This window comes from Melospiza georgiana, chromosome 21 (assembly GCF_028018845.1).
Source record: "Melospiza georgiana isolate bMelGeo1 chromosome 21, bMelGeo1.pri, whole genome shotgun sequence".
In the NCBI taxonomy this organism is placed as follows: domain Eukaryota; kingdom Metazoa; phylum Chordata; class Aves; order Passeriformes; family Passerellidae; genus Melospiza; species Melospiza georgiana.
This window is the reverse complement of record NC_080450.1, coordinates 3,048,623-3,071,393: the sequence shown is the minus strand read 5'-3', so window position 1 is coordinate 3,071,393 and position 22,771 is coordinate 3,048,623. Positions and strand designations below refer to the sequence as shown.

Sequence of the window (22,771 nt, the reverse complement as noted above, 5' to 3'; positions counted from 1 at the left end):
TTTCAGTTTCCTCAAATTATTCTTTTGAGATGTTTCTTGGTAGGTAAAATCTTCCTCCTCCCCCAAACTTTCTAATATGGCCAGACAGCGCAGGGTTAAGGGTCTGTACAGCTTTTGTTACTATCACTGTTAAACCCAGGGTAAGAAACCTTCACAATATTTGAGTAACTTGTTTACAGTATAACTGGCAAAAAGGAAAGGAAGGAAAACCTTCACATGAGGGGGAAAAGGCAGGCAGGAGTATTCAAACAATACTCAGAGTGTTTAGTTCAGTCAAACATTTAATGATTTCCAAGAACCAACACCCCTGTTAAGAGGAAGGAAACAAGGTGTTTGAAATCAGTTTAAATTCCTATTGCAATTCCACGAGGGGAAATGAAGCCCTGCCACTGACCCAGTGGAATTTGTGAGCAGGAGGAAGCAGAGGATGGCACAGGCAGTGCTGGGGCACAGAACCCCAAGACAGCTCCTCTGGTGCCAGGAAGGGGCTGGCAGCACCAACAGCCCTGAGTTAATTATTTCTAAAGAGCAATAATTAACCTCTGGGGCAGCTGCAGTGCTGTGCTCCACACCCTCCTGTGCATCCCAAGTCTCACCACTCAAACCACCACAGGGGATGAGGAATTCATTGACGACCTAAAACCAGCCCAGCCCTAAAGTCAGCTCCAAAACACTTCAAGCACACATGAGAAACCAAACAGGCTGGAAGAGAACACTCATCTTCCAGATTTTTATCCAGTCCTTGAGGAATAAAAGCAAAGTACCTGAGGGCAACAGTGGTCAAACCACCCCAAAGAGTGCTGAAAAGTGAAGTTCTCTGTTCCCTGGCAGAGCAAGTCCCAAGTAACACATTCAATCATTTTCCAATATGTACACAGAGAGTGTCAGAGTTTTCCTTACACGTCACCGAATTTATCCTTCCTTATAATATATCTGTAAATAAAAGGCTGTAATGCCATGGTATACAAGGAAGGGGTTATTTTTAGCTCAGATCAGCTGACTGCTGCGGTTCAAAGTGTGATTTGAGTGTAATAAAAGAAAATTAATCTAGTAGTAAATTAAGGAAAAATATGGAGGGTGCATGGAGCTCCATTGTAAAATGATTTCTAAGTGCAAAATTAAATAAATGCGCTTCATACTAAAAGAATTAAATAATTGTTTCAGAATAAATTTCTGAAATATTTTTTGCTTATGTGAAAGTGACTGAGAGTGGCAAGGCAAAATACTAGAAGCCAAAGATCCTGTTACTAGTTTCATTTTTGATGGAAATTCCAGCATACAAGGCTTAATGAAATTAAATAGTGCAAACCTTATTTCACTTCTTGCTAATAAAAAACAAGCAACTGAAAAAAAACCCCACAAAACACCTTCCAACACATGCAGCAAGAACTAGAGGAAACGCTTCATGACAGATAAAATCTCAATAGGGAAAAAATGGTGAAATACAGAACTGATGTTTTTCAAATTGATGCAAAGCAGCATGGTGGGGGGAAGGTTCAGTTTACAGGAATCCATTCCTTCCCCAAGTTCCAACCACACTGAGGTCACAAGGTGCAAACCCAGCTCCAGAGGCACTGCTGCCACCTGCGAGGATGCCCAGGCAGGTCCCAGCTCTGCTCCTGGCATCTCCCTTCCCCAAGGCTCCTCCTGCTCCTGTGCCCTCCCCTGCTGACAGGAATCCCTCTGGTGATGGTGCAAGCTCAGGGCAGGTCCCCTCTTGCCTGGCACAAATTCCTTGGCAGGCTGGCAGGGAGGAGAAGGAGCCACACGAGTTTCACTGCCCGGGCACCGCAGGGTGAACTCCCTGCCCTGCTTGGGAGCAGCCTGGCACCAGGCTCATCTCCAGGGGAAATTATGAGCTCTCCCTCCAGCCTGAGAGCTGCTAAACCAGAAAAAAATCTGCCTCCAATCGAGGCCAAAGGGTGTTCCTGGATGAAAGAAGCGACGTTAGGAAGCCAAAATACTTCCCAAACTCAGGGTTTAGAGCTCTGCTGGATGCTGGATTTTTAATAAATCTCCATTTCATTCCATCAGCTTCAAATAAGGAAACATCCCATGGATGGTGATAGCATGCTGGATTTGTTGCTATCTGCAGAAATTAGTGCCTATAAATAGTTTTCCCAGGCTTTTTAAGACACAGCTGTACCAAGTTTCCCCCAGAATCAAACGCACCAAGACCTCAATTCCCTGCATCATTTGTCACTTGCACAAAGGTTGTGACAGGATCCCAACACCATCCCGGGCTTGTTCTGGAGATGCCTCATCACACATTTTAATCTCATTATCTGTAAAGATGGAACACCATCTGCAACAAGCTTTTAAAGCATTTCTTCTGCAGAAGCAGAATTCAGCGATGATAACGAGATTCTGTGAGCATGACTGGATAAAATTTTAGCGTGTTAACCATGACCCAAAAAACAGTGCCATGGTTTAGGGGGAGGATTCAGAATTGCTGGAATATAGTACAAATCTCACTCCAACCCCAACATGTGCTCACTACTTCAGCCTTTCCACACAACCTGTCAGCTGCAAAGAGGGATTTGACAAAGCCAGTGTAGATACCATCAGTACCCACAATAATATCCAAAAAATCTCAGGCTCGTAGGGATTTCTCAAGTTAAATCCTGCAACGAACTAAAAGAGAAGAAGCAGCTCACTGACTTCCCAACCTAAATACATAAAATATTTTAACTCTGCAATCAGGATTTAAACTCACACCTGCCAAGTGAGAGATGGAATGACAACACTGGAGCAGAGACAAGCTTGGGTCTGGCACAGGCAGGGTTATTGCAGCTCACAGAAACTCATCACTGGATTGGTGCCAGGCACATGGATGATGCTGGGAACAGATTACTGGGAGCAAGCAGCCAGTGAGAAAGGTACCCAGGACACATTTATTCTCCTTTAAACAAGCCTTGAGTCACAGACTGTGCTCAAGAAGGTAAAAGAGGTTTGGATTAATAATACACTCCCCATCAGAAAACCAAACGGAAGAGTAAGAAAACATAATTCATTCTTCAGATGTAGTAAATTACAAAAATAATTCCTCAGTGAAAGACAAATTTGCTTCTAGGTAGTGATCTCCTCTACAATGTCCTGCTTGAAAAACTACAAATTCCCACCAGCCCAAAAACTCACCTTTTATTGTGCAGAATCAAGAGCAAGGGCAACCAGGGGAGAAACTCTGCTCAAGCAACATTGTACAGGCAGCTCACTGCATCAGAGGTCAGAATTGCAGGGTTCTGTTCTTGTTCTGACTCATCCCTTTAATATTCACACTCCTCAGGACAGGAGCCCGTGAAGCACAAATGCATCTTTGCACAAGACTTTGTATCACAGCAATGAAAAACAAAACAAGTCTCACATTTATCTCACACTCATCTCCTTGATCCTGACACAGCCTGTGCAACCCAAGCCCTGCTAAATATCCCCATTTTACAGGTGGAGGCACTATTAGTGTAGCTAAAACTCAAAGCAATTCCATTTTTAGTGTTTTGCAGAGCCTTAAATCAATGACAGAAATGCAGAGTGTTGTCTAGAAACAACATTTAGGAATGCCAGCCACATTTTTGGTTTGAACACCAAAAGCATGTTATGATCTGCAGGTCCAAGTGTGAAGAGACAGCCCCAGGGTGTGCAGACACAGGTTAATTAGCAGAACTAGAACATCTGGATTGCTGATAAATTTCTGTCTTGTAAACACATCAGCAACCTATAAATAAAAAGTTGTGCTATCAGAGATCTTGGTATCTACTCAAGAAACAGCATGTAAATTTTTTTAACCCTAAAATCACCCAGCATCTTCACAACTGGCTCTTTTCATAAAATTAATCTAGAAACACAGAAGTTTGAATCACACCTTGGTTTAGTGCATTATTCTAGGGAAAGCCTGAAGCCTCCCATCAACAGAGAAACCATTCTGGACACATCTGTTTTGAAACTGAGCAAGCTTTGACATTTACATTGTTCAATTAAATTTTTGCGGAAAATGATCTCACAACTTTAAAAAGATCCATAGAGAGAGGTTTTCATATCCCAACTCAACTCAAAAGCAATTCACATTTAAAACCATTTTAAAACTGACTAATTTTAGAACCATTATGCAGGTAGTACACATGTTAAATAATAACCAATGTTCTACTTCTCCTAAAACCAAAGTCCAAAATATGCAAGAGCAGAAAGATTTAATTTTTTTTTCTATTTTCAGTCTGAAATCTTTGAAGGCTTCATGGCTAAGAGTGCTGAAAAAAGTGAGGTTTTATCCTGTGTTAACAACTAGTCCAGGACTCATTACCTTGCTTCACGTAGGCTTTGACAAGACTATAAATAAATAAAATAATAAATAAATAATTGGCCATGATGTGGTGTGAAGAACAGGTAAGGGAGGCTGAGAGTGTGAGGTGGGAGGAGGGACCAGGCTGGCAGCTCAGGGACACACCAGAATTAGGACAGGCAGCTGGAAAACTCAGCAGGACATCAGCTCCTGAGAGCAGCCTTCAAAAGCATTCTCATGGCAACATGGGCTCTGCCATTAAAGCAAATTAATAAAATATCAAAGCTGGGGGCCAGGCAAATGTTAAAGAGTGGATTTGTAGCTTCATGCTTTCCTTTGGAATGCACAAATTAAGATGGTGTTCCTGCAAAAACAAGGAGGCAAGACACACAGACAAGTCGAGGCTAAATCAGGAATTATAAGCAACAAAACCTGCAAGATTTAGATGCTGTGAAGTCACACAAACCCAGGCTGCTGCCCACCAGGGACAGATCTCAGATGAAAGAAAGCCCAGAGCCCAGATTTCACCCACCCAACAGCCAGAGCAGCTGGAGAGGAGCCAATGGACCCAAGTGCAGGGGGTTCTGACAGGGCTCACTCACACGGCCCACAGCCCCCGTGCAGCACAGCTGCCTCCAGAGCCACTCCCCAGCCCAGACATGTTCCTTCCAGTCCTATTTCACAAAAGATTGAAACTTGTTTCCAACAGAAGCGTTTTGTACTCCATAATTCAGTGATATTTCCTGATGACTGGTTAGCACAAAGCTGGGGCTGGTTGCTCCACAGATTGCATCTGTTACCCTGCATCTCACCATCAGGGCAGAATGAAAGCCCAACTGCACAGAGACACCACAGAAAAGGAAATTACTCTGGTTTTCAGCTCAACCTGGGGATAAATAATTTGCCCGTGCAACAAGAGCTTGAATTAAGGCTTCTATTTTTTCAAAATATGACCTAATAGAGGAAAAAAAGCCACAAGTTGAAAAGCAACTTAAACATTTTCTTACCAATTTTACAGCTAACACGACAGAAAATACCTCTTGATTTTCTCAAGCAAGATCAAGATCATCCTTGTTCCCATCAGCCCTTTGATTTCAGAGATCCTCATAATTCAATTAACTGCATACAACAAAACAACCTCCATGAAAGGATTCATTCACCCTAAAACTCACTGGGAACTCCAGACAGAACTTGGCTCAAGGAGTGAATTTCTGCTATCACAACACACAGCAGAGCCATCACCTGAGCTTTCTGTGCACACACAGCACAGCAGGAACAGTCCCACACCAAGTGAGAAAGGTGTACCTGAGGAGAATAAGTTTTAAGTATTTAATTTTCTGCTCCATTGATAACTATACCCTAAAACAAGAGGGGAGGGGATGAAAATAAATCATCTCCTTCCCATTAAGCCTGGCATAACTCTGTTTGCTGAAGAATGGTGCTGTGGGTTTTCCTTACAGGGTCAGCAATGTGTGCCATGGTAAAATATACAAATTATTTCACAGGGTGTATCCCTGTTTGACACAAGCACAGGGCATGAAGCCATTCTCTGAGCTTCCTAGGAACCAAGGATTGCATCTCCTCACTTGTGCCTCCTAATTATTGTTACAAGAGGTATCTGCAATGAGAAATTATTTTTCCATGATCCATTTAATTGGCCACTTTCTCCTCACAAGCATGCAGTGAATGCTTCAGGTGGTGCTCATAGCTCTGTCTGTCCTTACACGCAGCCATAACAAGCATAATTTAAATTATATCAACTATTTATGTGACAGAATATATTTGTGTAAAACTTCAGGAGACCTTATCATGCTATCAAATTGAAATTTTCAATACTGAGCTCCAGCAAATAATTTCCACTTCAAAAAGTACATCTGGAAAGTGAGAGGATAATATGTGCACGTATCAGCACATCTCGTGTCTCTCTAGGTTACTAAACCTCCTGTATCAAGGGCAGCTTGCTTTACTAAATATTAATGCAGAACTCTGCATAATATCAGGCTTCAGTTATTCAGAGGATCTCTGAACTGCAAGTAAAAATAAGCATTAAAGCCCACACTATTAACTACAGATTAAGGTCAGATCCCAACAGTTGTTCCATATAGAAGAATGTAATAGATAAACATCCACTGACCGTGATACTGATCCCTTCTACAAAGCAGATTGCAAGATCCAGGCTTTAAAATTTTTAAGAACATTTATTAGCTCAGCATGAATGCAATCCTTCACTCCCACAAAGAGTGCACAACTGGGACAAACTGTGTTTTGGGATTCTGGAAAGGCATCACTTAGGCACCTGCTGGCCAGCCCAGTCTGCATTTTCTGCTCTGCAAATCTGACACTTCTAAGATTAACCCCACTGATTTTTATCACTGATTTCCTTTTCATTTGGCCATGTTAAATGTCAAATGATCCAATGTCTGACACTGCCCTTTTAATTATTACAACCAAAGCTTAAAGATGACACACTCATCCCCTCACCCCTTCAAAGTGAGGCTCAATGAAACACAGGAAACAGTAAGAATTCAAAGGTCAATATTTGCATAAGTGGAATAAAAGCCAAGAAAGCAAGAATTATTAAAAATTTAATTCAACAGTGAGTTCCACAATTAGCACTCTGTCCAAGGTATTGATTTAAATTACAAAATAAGCTTCACAGACAGTGCTGAGGACTTCATTAAAAATTACTGAACTTATTTATCAATGCTTCTTTCAGAAAGCTCATTATAAAAACCTGCACAATCCCAATTAGACCTCCCAAATGCATTAATGATATATGAGGTCTTTTATTCCCTCCATCAATCTTAGGCTACACATTTACTTATATAATCAATACTCCAAAGTTAAGGAATGTCCATAAATTCACAGCCTTGCATCAATGAATCTGTTCACTCAACACCCTCTGACACAGAGTCCCCGTCCCTGTCAGTCACATTAACCAACCAACCACATTTTATTGCTCTGTAATCAGCATTCAAAAGCACTTGAGATGACAGGAGCAATAAAAACCCTTGAGACTTTATATGTCCATTATGGTGCCTGGGTTGTTTAAAAACAGGAGCTGCAGTTGCAGCCTGTGCCTATAAATATGCACAGCACCAGCACAGAGCCAGGCAAGCTCTGGGTGCAGGCAGGAAACAAAGGAATCTGAGGTCAAAGCCCCTCTGCAGAAAGCAGGGGAGGGATGCAGCGGTGACAAACGTTTGTCCTCCCTCTTCCCAAAATAGAAATAGCTCTCTTAGCAAATATTTCACAGTGCTTTAGGACTTTTTCTAGTCCATTTATGAGAAAAGAAACCTGGACAGGGCATATTGAGCAAGATGTCAGGGTGAGGTATTTGTGCTCCTTATGTCTGTCCAAGGTATCTGAGCAGTCCCAGGCCTCCAGGGATTTGCTGCTTGCTGGACTTTGAGGAGAACCCCTGACCCTGACAGACCTTGCCTTCAGCACATTTGTTGTCAAGTATCCAAACCCACAGAAGCCATGTAAAACCTCTGCTGCCACAAACCCACGGTGCAGCACTGAATAAAACACGAGCCTTAAATGTTTGTAACATCAGGCATTTACATTCTGAAATGAAACTGACGCCTGGCCTTGTACCAGGTTTAATAATATACAAGAAAATTCTGTTTTTGCAAAGGGTTCAAAGAAGCTCAAGCTCAATTAGATCATCAGCACTTTATATAAACTTGACAACTAAGCTGTTCCTCATTACACAGCATCAAGAGATGCTGACAAGACTTGGGTTTTGCAGAAATCTTAGAGATGAGCTTTGCTGCCTTTTAGGAAAACAAGGGCAGGCATCAGTTTTACAGCTCCATCAGGCACACCTGGGTACCTGAGGCAGAACAAAACACTTAAAAGAACTGCTCAGTAAAACAACAACTGGCAAGAGCACACAGGGAGCACCAGATCGTGAAACCCTCTAATGCAAGAGCCTGCTGTGCAGTTGGCATAACGACTGCAGATCCATTAGGAAACAATGCAGCTTCCCAGGAAAATGTATCAAACATCACTAGTTGCACTTCAAAACCCTCTTCAGCACTACACAGCTTTTTAGTGCTCCTTTTCAGAGGCAAATCAGGGAAACTGCTGCACTGGGGTGGCAGCTCCAGACACTGCAGGAGCTGTGCTGGTGGCACCAACACACGGGTCAGAGTCAGACAAGCAAAGAGCTGGAGGCCCCAGCACAGGGAGGAGCTGGAGCTGCTGCAGAGAGTCCAGAGGAGGCTCCAAGATGAACACAGGGAAGGAGCAGCTCTGCTGGGAGCAAAGGTTGGGAGAAATGGGATTGATCAGCCTGGAGAGGAGAAGCTTTGGGGCGACCTCACTGTGGCCTTGCAGTGCCTGAAGGAGTCACAGGAATGATGGAGAGAGACTTTTACAAGGGATGGAGGGACAGGACGCGGGGAATGGCTTAAAACTGACAAAGAATAGGTTTGGATGGGAGACTGGGAAGAAATTCCTCCTTGTGAGGGTGGGCAGGCCTGGCACAGGTGCCCAGAGCAGCTGTGGCTGCCCCTGGATCCCTGGCAGTGCCCAGGCTGGACAGGGCCTGCAGCAGCCTGGGACAGTGGGAGGTGTCCCTGCCCATGGACACCTTGCACTGCCCATGGACACCTTGCACTGTGGCACTGGATGGGCTTTTTTAAAGTCCCTTCCTGCCAAACCCATCCTGTCATTCTGTGAACACAAAGAAATAAACTACCATTAAAAAAATACCACTTTTTCTCACTGATCTACTGAGCTAAGAATGATACTTCAGGAAGTTTTAATATCTAACAAAACACAAAATTCCCCAAGGTCTCTGGGCAATTGCCACAGTTGTATGTTTGTCCTGGCCATACACCGCATTAAAAACACCATAAAATACAGTTTAACTAAGCTGCACAACAAGATTTATTGAGCCATTGCTGTGTTTTAAAGGTTCAAAACTTAGGATCTCTCAGTAAGATCAAAAGGAATTCTGAGCAGTATCTATGTATCAAACTCTTTGAAACAGACCATAAATGAAATCCTATTTTTCTCCTTTCTTTCTGTAACCTTGCAGTATTTGTCTCAATGGCACATACACAGAGCAGAACTGAAAAACACCCACCAGAGGAATGTACCTATTGCTTTCTGCTGCATCCACATCCCTTGTTTTAACAGCGAAGTTTCACTCTATAAAATAACATCCAGCAGATGTAATTTGCAAAAGCTGATGACAAAAAACGGAAGATATAAAACGGACATACTTGGAATAAGCTTGGAATTAAGTAATTTAAAGTTTGCAAACAAGGTAGGAACAGTTCAAAACCAAATTCTACAGCACATCACAAATTCAATCAGCTAACCTGTCCCAATCGAAGAACACAAAAATAACTGTATATACACTTTAAAATAAACTCTGCTTCTTAGTCTGTTTCTATGTTCATCATTATTTTGTAATATTTTTTATGGGAACAAGTTCAGGGAATTGTTAGGCTGAAATCTATTTTATGCAGTTCTGGAACAGGAGAGAAGTGGAGCTGCCCAGAACCTGTCAGCACCTCGCAGGGTGTCACCTTCAGACACATAAAAATCTTCTCAGGATCAAAGCCTGGATGCAAGAAATGGAAAAGTATTTCAGGTAAGAGGCTCTAGGGAACAGGAGAGGTCACACCCCTCTTCCAGGGAATCAGGAGATGCCACGGAAATGCACACAGGGTGAAAGAGGAGCAAAAATAATTACCAGGGGGATTTTTCCCAACAGCAATGCCTTAAGAAATAAAGAAAACTGAAAACCAACCCAATAAAACACTGATGTACACAACCACTTTGCATAAAATATTGATTATTTCTGCACTCTCAGAACATAAAGATTCACTGTTTTGTTTTGGGTTTTTTTCTTTACTATTAAAGGCCAATTTCTTGAGAACGAGATTACTTTGACATGGATTCTGGCTAATCCTGCTGAGTAAAAACCAAAATAATAAACCCACACAGACTAGAAGCTGAAAGAAGAGAAAGTATTATTCCAGCTCCTTCTTGTCCATGAATAATGGCTTGTTTACTAAGAAGCTGAAACACCACCCTCAGCACACATTCCAGGGAAGTTAAAAATGCTGATAATTTCAAAGGAAAAGGAAGAGTGTGCTTTGGGAAGAGGGTTACATTGGGAATAACCTTCAGCACTCTTCAAAATGAGAATTTCTATCTACAGTCCATGCCTTGGATATGTACTGGTCCCTCATTCAGCAGTAAAATAAGGAAAATCTGTATTTAAACCACTTTTGAACCACTAATTCTTTTTTAACATATTCCAATTAGACACCCTCATGCACACCCTGGTGTCAAAAGCCAGGCACACAGAACCCAACTTCTAAACAGCTGATTCTTGTAGATTTTGCATTTGAAAATGGCAAAAAAATTAGCACCAATATTCAATTGTGTCATCAGTGTAAGGACCCTTTAGAGAGATAAAAATGTTGAATTCTCAGCAACACAATCTTCATAAAACTCTGCTTCAGAATAAATTACAAGCTTCATTTAACTGTATGGGAATGCTTGCAGGGTATGCAATACTGAGAGCTGTATATAAATTTTTTAATTGAAGTAAAGACAAACAAGGAGCAATAGCGCAACTTCAGTTAAAAATCACTTTTAAAAATATGAGCTATTTTCTTAGCAAAAGGAAGACAACTTGACAATTGCTACACAAGGCAAATAAAGCCCTGAATATGCAATTTGTGTTGATCACTGTCCATCCACTGACACTTCTGACAGTGGCAAAACCTCTATTTGTAAATGATGAGCAAATCTTCTAAATCGTGAAAGGCCATTGTATAAAGACAAGCATTAATTAGACTTTTGCAGCTTCATTTTAAAAACTAAGAAGTAGAGAACTAAGAGCACTAATGGCTACATTTTTGGTGTTTCTGGATGAATATGCACTTTTAGTTCAAGAAGTGTGTTTCTGTCAGTCTAAATGAGAAATAAAAAAGGACATCTTGTAAACTAGACAGGATAGACAAAAATAATAATTCCAGTAGACTTCTACATTAATAAGGACACATTTCAGACTTCTAATAAAGCTCACTTGATGAAAAGATTCTAATTAATACAATAACGTGATTTCAAAATCTAAATTAAGCCAACTAGAATATAAGCTGATGAAAAGACCTACATGCCTGCAGTACCTTAAAGTCTATATTATGTAATTGCAAAAAGGAACAAAAAAACTTCATGTAAAACCCGTTCTAATTAAGAAACCAGAGTAAATGACACTGAAATGCACAGAAAGTTACATATGCACATGTTTGGTTGCCTGACTTAGAAGGTAAGAGTTATAAATCACATTATTTATGGAAGGCATTATTCATAAATAGCTGCAATTGAAAAATTAACCGTTGATAACCAGCTCCAAGCACTCTCAGCCTCTGCAAGCCTTCAACAGGCACTGCTGGAAACAGTTCCAATTAAAATGTCCAGCATTTTGTTCAGCACAAGAATTTCAAAACACTTAAAGGGTAGTTTCTGTTATTAATGACACACAAGAGAGTCCTTCTCTCTTAGATTTTCATGCTTTCTACTGCAGACGGAAAAGCTGAGGAACTGAGCCTAAGGTAATTATTAAATAACTTATTATTTTTACCTCTCACCCTAAAGAGGAAAAACCCACAAAAGCAAACAAAAAAGAAATAATTATCAATGCATCCCAACAGGGAAATCTGTTTTCTTCATCCTCTTGCAACCTTCTTTCTTTCCAATGTTTCATTATATTCTGCTCACGGCATCTACAAAAATCTTGTATAAAATGAACACCATATGTGGCTGTGTAACAGCAGCTGATGTGCAGGATAACCAAGGGAGAGGGGAAAATTAACAATATGACAAACTTTATCTTGCCCAGGCCTCAAACTGGTTTATCTGTCAGCTGGGGATGAGCTATCACTCCCACATGCTCAGTTAGAAGCTGAAGAGCCCCATGGAATTACATCCAGGGCACTGGAACAGACTGGAACTCCTGCTGGGATACCTGACCAATGCCAGTAAGCAAAACAAACTTCTCATGGTAGAACATGGGAAGGGTGAAGATGGTTTTGCTCTTGGAATTGAATATAAAAAATAAAATGCTTGCTGCAAGGTAAGGTTTAATTATGTTTGAGGTTTGATGAGCACAGTATCACCAAGGAAATTTTCTAGGAAAGAGGAGTACAACTCCATATTTATTTCTTTTACTGCCATGTTCAGTGTTGAGTGAATCACACATTTAATTAAGTACATTGAGAATCACAGAATCATTTAGGCTGGAGAAGACCTGCAAACAGCCATGGAATAATTTGGGTTGGAGGGGACCTTGAAGCTCATCCAGTCCCACCCCTGCCATGTTCAGGGACATTTCCACTGCCCCAGGCTGCTCCAAACCCTGTCCAGCCTGGCCTTGGGCACTGCCAGGGATCCAGAGGCAGCCACAGCTTCCTTGGGCACCCTGTGCCAGGGCCTCGCTATCCTTTCAGGAATTTCTTCCCAATTTCTAATCCAATCCCACCCTCCTTCACTCCTGTTACTGCACACCCTGGTGACAGTGAGTCCCATCTTTAACACTGCCAATGCCACCACTAAACCACGTCCCCAAGTGCCACATCCACATCTTCAAATCCCTCCAGGAATGGTGACACATCCTGATCTACTCAATATTGAACTTTTGTGAAAGCATGTGATTGTAGTAACAAAGAATCCTCAGCAACAGAGGCACCTTCCCTGTCCTGCCACAGATGTCCTGCTGCCCCTTCCACCCAGCTCAGGGACAGCAAATCCCCCTCCCAGCACAGAAGGCAATGGCTGAAAGCAGAACCTGCACATCTGCACTGTCAGGTGCTGCTCCAACAGGAACACATCTGTGGAGGAAAATGCTGTGAACTAAATATCTCAGTTTCAGGGCTTTTATGTCCAATGAGCTGCAGTGGAATCCAGGAAACAAAACCCTCCAGCACCTGCTCTGTAGCACCCACAGGAAAAGCTCCATGCTCCAGGATCACCCAGCACCACAGCCAAAGCTGGGATGACTGGGATGGGCATTTCCAAAGGGTTCTCCAGGTCTGCACTCATTAAGACTCAGGAGTTTCACCCATCACTGCTGCTCTCAGGAGGAACTCACAATATGGGCAACTTTTCAAAAACCTCTCAGAGCTCACCTGCAGAAATAGGAACAGAATCTCAACTTTCACAGGCATCAGCAATTAATAGCACCATATTTCCTCATAAAATGGGTCAGATGTTGCAGAAGTAAGGACAGCCAAAGGAGGGGAGGAACAATAAATAGAAGCTGACAAGACAAATGCACAAGAAGCATCTTATCTGTGTGTGTGTATGTCAAATTATCTGCAGATGAGTAAAATTACTGCCCTTTGAGAAGGAGTCCAGAAACACAAAGTCCACAGATCAGGCTGAGGGCAAAAGGCCAAAGGAAAGGACAAAGCAGAGAGAGGAATCATGGAAACTGTGCAGATACAATTTATGCTCTCAGGTGCTGTTTATTATTTTGTTTGGGTTGTTATTTTTTGGGGACTGTGTGTAACTGTTTGGGTTTTTCCTCTGGGGGTTCCATTTTTGAACAGATACCTCCAAGTTATGCACACAAAAATACATTAACAAGGCAGCTGCTGGAAGTGTATTTTTACTGAATTCCCATTTCAGAAGATTTCATGCTGACTTTCAAGCTCCACAGTCACAGCCTTCCATGGAATTAATTTCTCAATCTCAGGCTTTCAGCAGCATTAGTTAATGTAAACTGTAGCACATGACTAATAAATAATATATAGAGCACAAAGGAAAACACCCACATTGTTCAAGCCCTGGTCTGTAATACTCCATCTCACCACAAAAATGATAATGATACAAGAGAAGCAGTTCTGGCAAAGAAAAGGGAACTTTCTATGTGTCTTGTCCACCCTTTGGCAAAAACATTTCCAAGTAAGGAAGACAAATTATTTTTATGAGAAACAACGCTGCAATTAAATAGATTTTTATTTCTTAGGTTACAAAGCAAAATGAGGACTGTAAAAGGAAGAAGAAACTGTAGGGGAAACACATCCATCAGGATGGAAAACCAAGAATTAAGCCTTGATCCAGACACAGAAAAGAATAAATGGTGCTGCTCCTACTATAAATATATCAGCACTGAGGATTGATGAAAACTCTGTGTGTCAGCCAGGTTGGAAATGGTCAGAGTTTTCACTGGATCAAATCTTCAGATGACAGAACATTAAAAATTAGTTTCTCAACCAAATCACTACACAGACCACTAACAGAACATTTTTAATGAAAATACATCATTTAAAAATGAGGCGGCACCAAAGGGTTCTTTGGTATTTGTGTTGTAGAAGAGAGGTCAAGAATATCAGATAAAAGATAAACAATGCAGAGGAAATGAAGTGCTGGTTTGATGTGCCAATGTTACAATATTTGAGTATTAAAAACTGATAAAATGTCCCCATTTTCCTTTCCAGTGAAGGAATTGCTGTAGATCTCTGCCCAGCCCAGACTCAGCATGGCACGAGCTGTTCCAAGCAGCTTAGGACAATGGAAGGTAAAATTCAACATTCAGAGAGAAATTATCTGAAAATAAATTGAGGGAACACAGGAAAAAACTCTGGAAAGAGCAATAGTTGCCCAGATAGGGAAGCATAATGATCTGCTTTAATTGATTTCTCTAATTTTTATTTATGTAAATTAGGGAACAAATGTGAAACTCTTCCTTAGCTCATTACTACCCTAAAGCCAAATGTATTTCACAGCTGAACTACAGCAGAATATTGCACTTCAGTAAAGCCTGCAGCAATCATGTCAAAGAGGGAAAACTTGCTGTTAATAACTACAAATTTTGACCATTTAGGAGAGAATGAACAACAGACCCTTGATCAGGAACATGAGCTGATCACATTTATATTACTGTAACTAAAAATATTTCTGCCCTGAGGAAATGTGCTGAGCCTTCAGTGCTGAACTTAAAACAACCTCGAAACCTACATAAATACATGTTCTACAATGTTTGTTCTTCACATCTTAGTGAGTTCCTATTTGTTGATGTCTGTTCAGCAGAAAAATGTTTCTTACAAACCCAACAGAAAGAAACAAGTATAGGTTACACTCAGAGTGGAACAGTCTATCAAAAGAATGATGAAGCCAAACTTTAACTTAATTGCTTGCTTAATTTAAAGCTGGCTGTCTCAAAAGAGGAATTTTCATGCTGTGGCAGATTGAAAAAGGTTTCAATTATTCTGTTTTTCACATTGCTCCTGCAGTATTTCCAGGTGCACATCAGAGGAAAGCTTTCAGTGCTACAGACAGCTTGCTGGCCTGCTTGACAATGTAAGAAAACAAAACAAAGCCAAAACTTCCTGGAATAATCCTCCCATCGTGTTTGCACTGCCACTGACATGATCAACAGCGAAAGCAAAACAGCAGAATGAGAACTCCTGCTTCACAAGCACAATATTTAAAATACTTCATGTTTCTATAAATCAACAACAAACCACAAATATGGAAAGGCAAAATGCTTTCTAAGAACAGGAACAAAAATTGCACAGAATCCCAGAATCACTGAGGATGGCAAAGAGCTCCCAGACCATGGAGTCCAACCTGTGACCAACCCCCACCTCGTCACCAGCTCAGAAACTGAGTCCACACCCAGTTATTGCTTGGACACCTCCAGGGATGGAGACTCCAAATCTCCCTGGGCAGCCCCTCCCAATGCCTGACCACCCTTCCTGTGAATAAATCCTTCCTGAATCCCATCCCTAGGAGAACATTAATCCAGCTGAAGTCTTTCAAGCTCATTTTCCAACCCACACATGGCCAAAAACACAGACATTTCCCACTGCTACTTCATGACCTCAAACACCCTTCTCTAAAAATCTTATTTTCAATCAGAATTCTGTCTCCTCTCCATGAACTAACACATGGCTGGCTGCAAACCTCAGCAGTCTTTCTGAGCTTCTGTTTGCTGGAATATTCAGCAGCCACATTAAAATGCACCCATTAAGAAAGACAAACTACTTAGGATGTGGACTGTCCCTGGCTGAGCATTTGTGTGGTAATAATGCAATTGCACCTGACCCTCTGCCACATTCAGGGCATTAAAATCACACCAAAATTTAATTTGCTGTCTTTTGCAAATTCATCAGGATCCCATAAACATAAATAAGGAGGTGGGAAAAAATACATTGTAAAATGTTTTAGGAAAATAAATTGAAAAAATCCTCTTCAATTCTAAAGAACTCATTTAAATGTCCTTATGTAATGCTGAAGCTGAACACTACAGCAGAAACAGGCATCAAAATCTGAAAACCAAAGTGATAACATTCAAGTGAAGGCAGGATCTAAGCAAGTCCAATGAAAAAAAGGTATTAATGGTCCAAAATCAGATCATTTCACTAGTTTAAATTCTAATAAAATCTATATTAAATTAAATTATTTTATTTGAGGACATCTAAAAATTAAAACTAGGTCACTTTTTAAATAAAGTTTTAAAAATATATAAAAACATACTATGTTTGCTGCAATACTTAAAACTTCATAACAACTAAGAACTTTTGTTTAATTAAAGAACTCTAATGCAAATATTGATGGAATTGCAGTTTTTTATAGTAGAAACATCATTTGAATGCAGTGTGTGACTGTTGTGGGCCTTCCTCTTCCCCTTGGGATCAAAGGCCAGAAGAATTTCAGACAATTTGGAAATAACAAAACCCCTAGCTCTGAATTCTGCCTGAGATCAAGTTTGTGTCTATTGGGAGATTTTACAACACTCTTGAAAGCAGAGTAGAAAAGGCTTTTTTTAATGGAAACACTGAAGGACCAAGAACCCCAGTCATGCTGAGAGCTGTCACTGCAGTGTTCTTTCCTTCAGGTCCTACTGAAAATTCCACTTTATTCTCCATTTGTCGTTCTTCTCTGTAAAGACAGCCACTTCATTATAGAAATTAGGCTTTTTTTCTGCAGCCTGTCTTCTTGTTTCAGACTTTTGGTTTTAATTCCTCGTGTTCTCAGTAATTGTGATCACTAATTTGGCTTTCCAGCTTTAACTGGTGACATTTTAGACAGAAGCTTCAGAAAGCTAAACTGAAAAAACATTGATTCATTGATAAGTGGCTTAACTTTATCATGGAAGTTTTATTTTTCAAGAGTATTATCCCAAGAGCATCAACTAATTAATTCTGAACACAAGTGTAATGAATGATGGTTAAAAAACCCCATTACTTAAACTTATCATTGCACAAACAGCTTGCTTCAAGCCATGTAAAATCAGAATATTGCTCAGAGATTTGCTCAAGAACACAGTCAAACCCACTGGAAAACAGCAGGCTTTAAAGAGGAAGTGTAGGTTCTCTGATACAGACAAAAGTCAAATTTGAACATATTTAGATTCCTAAAAAGTGTCACTTCTGAGGCATTTAAAACCAAACAGAGCTGCTCTACTGCTTTTACACTTGGTTGTGTGCACGAATGGCATCTGCAGGGGAAACAAGAGTGAATCAGAACTTCAGCTGGCTCTGTACAGATCAGTCCTCAGCAGCAGAACTGCTCCTGGCTCACAGGATTACAGTGTTAGAAGGAATTCCAGGCGGAGGAAAGGAAATCCAAACCCCTGGAGATGAGCTGCCAGGCCAGGGCGGATCTGTGGCCAGGGCAGGGCATCCTGCCCAGCCTGAGCCCCCAGCTGGGAGACAGGAGAAAGTCAGCGCTGGGCAAACTGCAAAAGCTAAGCTCGATCACTGCACCATCTAAATGCAGCCCCAACTATTTTCTGTATACCAAGAGAAATATGTAATGAACCTCTAAATAATTCCTGAACTAGGAACGACTGAGCTGTCCTGCATGAGACTGGGGAAATGCCATTCCATTACCACCTAAGCACTGCTTTGGATGTGATGGGTGGCAAAAACCTACAAAATTTAATATTAATGTTTTGGGGCACAGAGGAAAAATCATGGATGTCTGCTCACCTTCATCAGGAAATGCTGTGTGTGCCTGCAGGGCTCAACTTGCAGAAACAAAACTTATTTATTGCTAATCTTTAAAAGGTATCAGTCTTTGACATGCACTTTCTCAGAGGTTTAATTTCAAAAAGCATCAGCTCACATCAACTTTCACAAAAATACCACAGAATCCATCATTTCCCTAACTGCTGTGTAAAAAGCAATGTTCAGGAGAGTCAAATGTGCTCTAAGGCAAGAGCAAATACCCATCAGAAATGCCAAGAAAGAGAGAAGGAAAGGCCAGCTAATGAGTACACAACGTGCAGCTGCAGCAGAAGTGACAGGGAGAAGGTGGGGAAGGGAGAGGAACAACAAAAAGCCTCATCCTAATTAAGCAAAAATATGACAAAGGAAAAAACCTGCACTGGCTGGGTGTGGTTATTTCGTGATTAAATGCTAAATAATGAGAAGTATTTGGCAGAAATACAGGCTGTGTGAGAATAGAGCATTTACAGTTTTCCTACAGCAGCCTTCAGTTTCTCAAGGTTAGCAGGTTTATTAATTCAGTGATTTTATACAGGTGGATTTTTCTTTTTTGTAATTCAGTATTATATAAGACAGAATTGTCTTGTCCTAATACAGAGATAAAGCCAAAGGTCCTCCTAAACATGCATTGTATGAAAATGAAAACCAGGGACTTTGGGTTATGAAAAGAAGCCATATGACTAAAAAGTGAATCCATTTTCCAAAACGCCCACACAGACAAGAGCTTCTGATGAGAAAAATGATCTCTGCAAAGCTAAATTGCACAGATTATTTCCATGAAAAGTTAGAATCTTGCAGATTATACGATATTTACTGCGCTGGGATTTAAAAACAAAATCCACCAACTTTTTATATTATTGCAGTATGGATAATGACTTGATTGTTCAATGTAAATTATATTAAAAATAATTACTTAATGGAATAATTGCCTTCTTTCAGAATTCACATAGGCAATGATGCTTGCTTGGTTTTTCCACGATTGTTTCTCTCTTGCTGCTGGTGAGTTTTGGGTACCTTTAGAATGAGGTGCCACCACCTGTGTGTGCCAGCCAAGCAGCTGGGGCTTACCTTGGCACTGGAATCCTTGCTTCCCAAATCCCCTGTGGAAAGAAGGAAAAAGAACTGCCTTAGTATGTTTGGCTTTCATTTCTACTCAGTGATCTCTAAAAACATAAAAATAGCTTCATATTAAATTACCTCAGGTTTTGCTACGACAGCAACAGATTTTCAAATACACAACACAGACCAGCCCACCCATTTCAAAGCAGAGAACAATAGCTGTCACCAGCTATGTAATTTCAGCTTCTGGCAACAATTTTTTTATTATTATTATTTTACAAGCTATTTTGGATCTACAATTATCATCATCTGTGATTGCTGCATAATATTTCAACTCGTTGAATGCCACATGTATATTTAACAGCCACGTGAAATATTCCAAGTTCCAGCAAAGGCACGTAAAACAAACCAGACTTGGGGTTTCATCCAGATTTTGGGATTACAAACTGCTGCTGTGAAGCTCAGCTGGAGTCCAGCCGTTTGCTGTATGGAAAGCAAGCAGGTGAAAAGTTTTGCTTGTTTCAACAGAAATGAGAAGACAGGCCCCTGATTTTCATACTGATTATTCTCCAGCTTCCTTGCTCCATTTCCATAACGAAATACAAATGTGTGTGTAGCACTTGTGCAATGAACACAATGACAGTGGTATCCAACACATTTTGTACCTCTGGCAAACTCCACTGCTGTGGATTTATTTGTTTATCTTCAGGCATCTAACATTCTCTTCCCACAAAAATAACTGTTTTGAGTATCCTGCCGCTAAACATTTCTCTGCCTTTTTCTTTGCAGCCTGTTTTTCATCTGCAGAGCTGGAGCTGCTCACACTCAAACAGACAAAAGCCATGAGCTGGAGAAGCTGTGTGCAATTAACACCATGGAGCTTAATTATCAATTTTATGGAAATGGTTTCTTAAAAAAAAAGTATCAACAATTTCTCCACTTTTTATTTATTTATTTATGGAAGAGACAAAACCTTCAGTGCACTGTTCCTTCAGGAAAAAGCTGAAATGACACATCTTAGAGCATTTCTCTACGTTTCTCTGCACAAGTTGCTACTTCTTGTTATTATAAGCAAACCTGAACCAGGAAAACCAGGAGAAAAATCAAATTATTGTTTACTTGGCAGCACATGTGCCTATATTGTCATTCTGATGCTTTTAGCACTCATCTTCACAAAACGCAAAAGCTGGAAGCGTGGAAATGCAATCACAGGAAAGCCGATGGCAGGACCAAGAACATGGAACAGACTTGAGATAATTTTTAATCCTTTGAAATATACTTATTTGCAAATATTCCTGTTTTATCTACTCCAGAAGCACAGCTGATGCTCAGTGTCTGAGCTGAACCCCTGCGGAGCCGCAGCCCACTCCACTCCTAGAGCAGTTTCAATGTAATTTTTAAGTACAAGTCTTTTAAAAAATTTCAACAGTCCAGAACCAAAGCGGAGAGGTGAAAGTTGCTGAATGAAGAGGAAAAGGAGGCACTAAACTATTTTGTAAATATTACCTAATGAAACGTAATCCAAGGAAAAGAATCTATTTGTAAATTTCATTGAAAGGTTGTGTTTACTGTTCTTTACACCCTCAAACATTGTTAATTGACACAAGTCAATTTGGAAACACTCAATGCGCGATGGCTGTTTGAGAGCGGCCCATCTCCAAACCAGAAAACCAAACAAGTTTTCGAGGTGTCAGATGCTCTTCTAAGGAATGTGAGGAGCTTCCCCCGGCTCAGCAAGCACGACAAGACAAGAGCACAGTCGCTCTTGCCACCTGTCAGCCACAGGATACCCTTTCAATTCCTGTCATTGGTGACAGAGCTCTGCTTTGTTTTATAATTGTGCTGCGGGTGTGCACAAACACCGCTCGCAATAACCCTGCAGCGGTTTTTCACACCTTCCAACCCATTCTGGTTTAGATTAACTTTGAAGCAGTTTTTGAAAGTCTCTCACTTTTACCACACCCAACTTCACTTTTTAATTTTTTTTCCCCCAAAAAAAATTTAAAAGGGAGAAAACCTCAGAAATTTGACTTGTTTCTTGCGCAGTCTACCATGTCAGCTTTCCTTCCTTACTCTGTGAATATCAATCATTTCTGGCACAAGCACGGTCTTTGCTTCAGCATGCAAGCAGAGGAAAACTGACAGAGGAAGGAAAAGGTCCGTGTCCAGACACATAAACACACATAAAGAGAGCAAGAAGCGTGCCACGGACACAGCCAACTGCGTGCAGACCCTTTCACAACTTCGGCCAAAATAAACCACAGCTCTCGCTTTCACCACCCAGAGTTGCAGTGCAAACTTGAGCAGCGGAGCAGGGCTGGAGCGAGGTGAAGGAGGGGAATCCCAAGCTGTTTGTGCAGGTCCAGGACCGCCGAGGCTCCCGCGGCTCCTGCCGAGCCCGGGCCGCCGCTCCTCGCTCGGAACGGGGAGCGGGCACGGAACGGCCCGGCCTGCGCGGAGCTGCCGCCCTGCCCCGGCCCCGCACGAACCCATGGGTGTACTTTTCCCTACCAGCTCAGCAATGAGGGTGTCGGTAGGGAGTTTTCCTGCCCTCTCGCGCAGGAACACTTCTCTCATAAAAACCACCCCTCCCTTTCCTCGGCGTGGAGCGGAGCAGCGGTGTCACGGTGCCTGCCCGGCCTCGCTGCCCGCCCTGGGCAGCAGGAGGGAGCAGGGCAGGCACTGACCAGGAGTGAAGGCTGGGGGACCCGAGTTCAACGCCGGCACGGGCACCCTCCGTCCCAGCGCGGCTGTGCCCGGCTGAGCCCCCAGCCCAGCCGAGCAGAGACCGGGAACAAGGGGTGAGAAACACAGCTCTGAACCGTGTGGGAAGCGATAACCCCAGCGCGGGGCTCCAGACCCTGCTGGGCTCTGCGATAACCCGAGCGCCGGCAAGTTTGGGGGCTCCCGCCGCCCCGAAAGCGGGGTGCGCTCAAGCCCGGGGCTCCCTGAGCGGCGGCAGCCGCACACAGCCCGCCGGGACGGGGATGCGCCAGCGCCGGGGCAGCGAGGTGACACGGGGGGTCACCCCCAGCGGGGTCACCTGCCCGGCCCCGGCCAGAGCGGCGGCACCGCGACCCGGCTGCCCGGGGACGCGGCGGCTGGGCGGGGAAGGGAAGGCAGGGCAGGGACGGCGGCTCACCGGAGCCGGGGCTGCCCGAGGCGGGGAATCCCCGCGACGGAGCGGGCCCGGGCGGCGGCGGGTGTGAAGGGAACGCGCGCCCCGGGCTCTCACCAGATGAAGTCGGTGCAGTGGCTGCAGAAGGTGGGCTGCTTGAAGAAGCGCGCGATGAATTTGTGCTCCTTCACCTCGTGCACGTTCTTCTGCCTCAGGGCGCCCTTGCGAGCGAAGCGCCGCGCCGCCTCCGGGTCGGCGCCGGGCTCGGAGCCCGGGAACACGTCGGCCATAGCGCCTCCTCCCCACCCCCCGCCGCTCCGGGAGTCGCCGCCC

The 22,771-nt window shown here is 42.4% G+C and overlaps 2 protein-coding genes across 4 annotated transcripts in view; both read right to left on the bottom strand.

Moving 5' to 3' along the window:
- CACNG5 (calcium voltage-gated channel auxiliary subunit gamma 5) overlaps positions 1 to 22,377 on the bottom strand; it is a 173,782-nt gene extending 151,405 nt beyond the window's left edge. The window contains exon 1 of the mRNA XM_058038745.1: positions 22,364 to 22,377. The gene's annotated coding sequence lies outside the window, so the exon portion shown is untranslated. The remainder of the gene's footprint in view (positions 1 to 22,363) is intronic.
- Positions 1 to 22,771, bottom strand: part of PRKCA (protein kinase C alpha) — a 149,208-nt gene extending 126,437 nt beyond the window's left edge. For 2 of the 3 annotated variants that reach the window (XR_009115473.1, XM_058038734.1), the window contains exons 1-2: positions 22,556 to 22,771; positions 19,330 to 19,361 (exon numbers count right to left, since the gene is read on the bottom strand). Coding sequence is in view for 2 of the 3 variants with exons in the window: in XM_058038734.1 (XP_057894717.1) it covers positions 19,330 to 19,361; positions 22,556 to 22,728 (205 nt within the window). In the remaining variant the exon portion in view is untranslated. The remainder of the gene's footprint in view (positions 1 to 19,329; positions 19,362 to 22,555) is intronic. The other variant, XM_058038735.1, reaches the window with a different exon arrangement.